Source organism: Dipodomys ordii, unplaced genomic scaffold (genome assembly GCF_000151885.1).
Source record: "Dipodomys ordii isolate 6190 unplaced genomic scaffold, Dord_2.0 Scaffold100, whole genome shotgun sequence".
Classification (NCBI taxonomy): domain Eukaryota; kingdom Metazoa; phylum Chordata; class Mammalia; order Rodentia; family Heteromyidae; genus Dipodomys; species Dipodomys ordii.
The window spans coordinates 265767-271310 of NW_012267316.1; the positions used below are offsets into that span (position 1 = coordinate 265767).

Sequence of the window (5544 nt, forward strand, 5' to 3'; positions counted from 1 at the left end):
CAGCTTTTTTTTTTTTTTTTCTGCTTATGTGGTGCTGAGGAATTGAACCCAGGGCCTCATGCATGCAAGGAAAGTGCTCTACCACTAAGCCATCTTCCCAGCCCTGAGACTCACTTTGTATCATAAAATATTCTGGTGGAGGATGAGAGAGAATGAAGTTGATAGGGAAACATTGTATGTGTGATAATGTCACAAAATCTCCTTTGTGCAACTAATATATTCTAATAAAAAGATCTATTTTTGAAAAAGTTATATGGGTGTCTGAGAAGAATATATTGTATAGCTTCTGGATCTTATATTCTGTAGATTTCTATTATGTTCATTTTGGCTTATACTGTTGAATAATTCTGAAGATTTTTTTGTTGATTTCTTTTTAATCTGGATGTCTATCTATTGGTGAGAGTGAGCTGTTAATGGCACTCACTATTACTGTATATAAGTTCATTCGTTTTTTTAAAAATGAAATTTGAGTATTTGAGTATTTGATTTGTATATACCAACTATTGTACAATTGTTATCTCCTTTTTTTAAAAAAATTGGAGTTTGAACTTGAGACTCCACTACTATTTGAGCCTTCCTTATCTCTCCTTGGACTATTCGCTTTATTAATGTGAAATGACCATCTTTGTTTTCTCTAATTTTGGTATGAAATCTAATTTATTAGATTGGAATAGAGTTGTACTCTATAGAAGAATTTTTTTCCATCCTTTCATGTAAGCCAATGTTTCAGTGAGATGTGTTTATTGTAGGATAATAAATGGTCAGGTTTTAACCCACCTTTCCTCTATCTTTAGTTTGAAGAAATACTAGTAACATTTTGTGTTAATATTAAAAGGTATGTCATTCTGCTGGTTTTTTTTTTTTTTTTTGTGGGAAAGGGATGATACTTGCTTCTTTGCTAATTATTGCCATATCCTGATCTAGTCATCTGCTGGGATTTATCCTTTATTGCTTTTTCCTGGTTGCATTTACCATGATTTTCTTTTTTCTTCTTTGCAGTCCTGGGGCTCAGACTCAGGCTCTGGGCACTATCCCTGAGCTTCTTTTGCTCAAGGCTAGCACTCTACCCACTTGAGCCATAGCACCACTTCTGGCTTTTTCTGTGTATGTGGTACTGAATCCAACTCAGTACTTCATGCATGGTAGGCAAGCACTCTACCACTAAGCTATATTCCCAGCTCATATCATGATTCTCTGTGTGTGGGATCTCTTTGTGGTTTAATGATCATGAGTAGTTTTTGTTTATTGTAGAAAATGTATATTTCTTTGTCAATTAAGAAGATACCTTTGCTATATACATTTAATCTAGGTTAATAGTTACTCTGAGGGCTTGGAATGCCCTTTGTATGCTTTATTTCCAAGCCCTTCTAGCCTTTAGTGTTAGAAAGTTTTTCTGAGGTCTGCTTTTATACGTGACTTATTTGTTTTGCAGTTTTTAATATTCTGTATTTTTAGTGTTTTAACAGACCTTTTTCTGTTTTTTTTTTTTTTTTTCTGACCTTTTCTATTTGGTGTTCTGAAAACTCCTGCACTTGGATTGCCCTCTCTTAGGCAAGATTGGGGGGGGTCTTGCTTCTACCTTGTAATGAATATATTTTTATTTCTTATATTTTTCTCCTTCCACTTTAGAGGCTTGGTGTTTTGATGGTATCCCAAAAATGTTCTGTTCATATTTTCTGTTATTTTTATTTATATGATTATTTTAATTCCTCTATTTTTGTTACTGATACTCTATTTTCAACCTTGATTCTGTTAACAAGACTTTCAGTTCTTTTGGCGGTGGGTTGGCGAGGGGTCAGTTGTGGGGCTTGAACTCTGGGCCTGGGCACTGTCCTTCAGCTCTTCAGCTCAAGGCTAGCACTCTACCACTTGAGCCACAGCACCACTTCGGTTTTCTGGTGGTTTATTGGAGATAAGAATCTCAGCCGGGCACCAGTGGCTCTTGCCTGTAATCCTAGCTACTCAGGAGACTGAGATCTGAGGATCAGGGTTCACAAAGCCAGCCCAGGTAGGAAAGGCTGTGAGACTCTTCTCTCCAATAAGCCACTAGAAAACTGGAAGTAGTGCCTGCTTGAGCTGAAGAGCTGAGGGACAGCGCCCAAGCCCAGAGTTTAAGCCCCACAACTGACAAAAGAAAGAAAGAAAAAAAAAAAGAGTCTTACTTTACTTTGTGGGCTAGCTTTGAACCGAGATCCTCAGATTTGTTTCCTGAGTAGCTAGGATTACAGGTGTGAGCCACTGGCGCCTGGCTTGACTCATTTTTAAATTTGTATTACTGAACTTTCAAGAATTTCAGTCTGTTTTTTTTTCCCCTAGTACTTCTATATTTTTATTAAATTCTCATATATTTCAGATTGTTTTCCTTATTTCTTTCAGCTGTTTATTTGATTTTTCTTTAGGCTCATTCAGCTCTTTATATTCTCTTAAGTTCTTTCAGGAAATTTATACATGTCCTTTTTAATGACATTGATCATTCTTAGCATTGTTCATTCTTTAAAAGTTCATACACTGCATTATTGTGGAAGTCCTTTATTGTGGAATTGTTGACTTTTGGAGGTCATACAGTGTCTATTTCTTCATATTACTTGTGTTTCTGCATTGTGATTTACATATCTGATGCCAAGATGTTTGTTGGGAGTTTTAATCAACTACAATAGTTGAAATGTCTCAATTTTTAAATAGGATCTGTGTGGTGGCCTGGAGGTGGAGGTTATACACATATGCCTTCTGTTGGCATCTTGAGCTTCCCTTCCCTCACCCAGGAAGCCAGGGACCAACTAGAAACTTTCTCATTTTTTCTGTTGTGCCTGCTTCTCCATGCTTTTCTGTTTTCCTGCTGCCTTTTTCATGTTTCCCAATGTTATAAAGAGAGAAAGAGATGAAATATGCGATCTCTCTTATGTTACCTAACACTTCTCATTTACCAAGCCAAAGCAATGAACACATCTGATCCTCCATTTTGCCCCCTGATTGTTTTTTCTTTTGGTCTTGGGGCTTGAACTTGGTCTGGGAGCTGACGCTGAGTTTTTGTGCCCTACCATTTGAGCCATAGTTCCAGTTTCAACTTTTTGGTAGTTAATTGGAGAAGAATCTCATGGACTTTTCAGGCCCTAGCTGGCTTCAAACCACAATCCTCAGATCTTAGTCTCCTGAGTAGCTTGGATTGCTGGCATGAAGCACTAGTGCTTGGACCCCCTGATTAACTTTTATGTTCTCACATTTTCCAAATTGTTGAGTTTTCTGTGTCATCCTTATTGGCTGCCTGTTAATAATAGTATTGGCCTTATGGATAAAATTTTCTATATAAATTACAGGTGTCATACATTGAAGCACTTTTGAAAAGAAAGATAGCAGAACAGGAAGAACTAAAGAAAAAACCCAGAAGATCATGTACACTTCCAAATTATACTAAAGGCAGTGGAGATGTTTTGGGAAAGGTTTGTATTTAAGTTATTTAAGAAACAGTACATTCTTGTTACCTTGTATCATTTTTGCTTAAAATAGAACTTCACTGAAACAAATTGCACTGGCTGAGGAGAACTGAGGTGGGACCTAACTTCTCTGATTACTAGTCTCAGTGTTTAACAGATCCTGTCCAGCAGTTTACTCTCTGGGAAGAGAGAAGGCTGTGGAAATTTTCATTATTCATAGGGTCTGTCAGCAGCTGTGTCTTCAGACCAACTTAAGATGGAGAAATATCAACAGTGTTCTTTTGAGTTCCAAATCTTATGTTATTATAGAAACCCTAGATTTAAGAAAAAGGAACAGTAAAAAAAAGTTTGTGCATATTTTACTACACAGTAAAATAATTATCATTCTTTCTAAGTTATTTTTTCATTTTTATCCTAGTATTATTTAATGATGAACATTTCTTTTTCACACTTTTTTTCTCAATTAGAACTTCTGTTTGCAATCATTGCTATGCAATCATTGCTAAGTTCATTAGATGACTGTTGCCTTAGATCTTTATAGTTGCTATATTTTTGTAAATATATTTTACTCCATTATAATATTTCTTTTGGAAAATAAGTTTGTCACACATAAGAAATTATTTCTTTAGCTTATATTTAATTTACCTCTATTAATCCTTCCTACCTTGACAAGAACTTTTCATCTTTGTTTACAGCAGTTTCTCCCCCCCACTCCCCCATCCCCAGTCCTGGGCCTTGAACTGAGCATCTGGGCACTGTCCCTGAGCTTCTTTTGCTCAAAGCTAATAAACTCTACCACTTGAGCCACAGTGTTACATCTGACTTTTTCTGATTATGTGGTACTGAGGAATTGAGCCCTGGGCTTCATGCATACTAGGCAAAGCACTCTACCACTAAGCTACATTCCCAGCTTGCACTAACTTTAACATTTCCTTCTTTCACACCCCTCCCTCTTTTTTGTCTTAACTTTTCTTCCATTGACTTCTAGTGAATTGGAAAACAAGCATAGACATTGTAGTATATCTAACAGCAACTTAAAGCACTATTACTGCTAGGCAGATGTGTGCTACTAAATCAGATTAGGTAAGACTATGTCAACACAGTAAATGAGGTTTTGATATTGAGCAGGAATGTCTGTGCTTAAAGGCAAATATTTGTAAATAATCAAGTGGGTATCCTAAGTTTCAAGGAAATTTTCCCGTTAGCATAAATCAATGAAACAATTCTTATTGTGATATTTAGATTAGTATTCTAAAAGAAATAGTATAATACTGAAGTGAAATGTTTGCTTGAGAAGATATATTAGCTGTATATGCTTAATTGAATATAAGTTGCATTTTATTATTTAAATATAGCTATTCTTAATGCAGAGATTAAAGTATAAAAGACAGTGTATCTTTAATTAGCTAAGACTATTTGCAACAGTTTTATTTACTTGCAAGTTTACTGGTGTTTAAGGCATTTTCCCTCCAAAAAAATTTAATGACAGAATAGATAGCTTCATACATGGAAGTTAATATAAGTTTTTAAAGCTTGAGTGTTCTCTTTTATTGATAGTCTTACTGTGTGACTAAGGTTGGCTCAAACTCAGCCTCTCAAGTGCTAAGATTACAAGTGTGCGCCACCTCACTTGGATGAGAATTTTCTTATTCATTTGCTTTTTAGTTTTAGACTTTTAAAATATTTAATGACAGATTTTTATGTTTATTTTTAAATGTTTTACTTGATGTTAAAATGAATTGTAGATTGCACATCTTGCACAAATTGAAGATGACAGAGCTGCAGTGGTTATTTCCTGGCATCTGGCAAGTGACATGGACTGTGTGGTCACCCTAACCACTGATGCTGCACGTCGAATATATGATGAAACCCAGGGTCGTCAACAGGTGTTACCCCTTGATTCTATTTATAAGAAGACTCTGCCAGATTGGAAAAGGTCAGAGAAATGTAAAAGTAACCATTCTTTTTCTGGAATTAATTGCCTGGTTAATTTTCCAGTATTTGGATCAAACTTCGGAGCTCACACATGCTGGGCAAGATCTTTACTAAGCCTAGATCACACCCCAATCCACTGGCCATTTTGTTGTTGTTACTGTTTTTTTTTTTTTTTTTT

The 5544-nt window shown here is 35.7% G+C and overlaps 1 protein-coding gene across 1 annotated transcript in view; it reads left to right on the top strand.

The window, feature by feature from the left end:
* The window catches only part of Smchd1 (structural maintenance of chromosomes flexible hinge domain containing 1), a 130357-nt gene that overhangs the window by 101968 nt on the left and 22845 nt on the right, over positions 1–5544 (top strand). Inside the window, exons 39-40 of the mRNA XM_013027132.1 lie at positions 3315–3437; positions 5177–5367. Coding sequence (XP_012882586.1) covers positions 3315–3437; positions 5177–5367 — 314 coding nt within the window. The remainder of the gene's footprint in view (positions 1–3314; positions 3438–5176; positions 5368–5544) is intronic.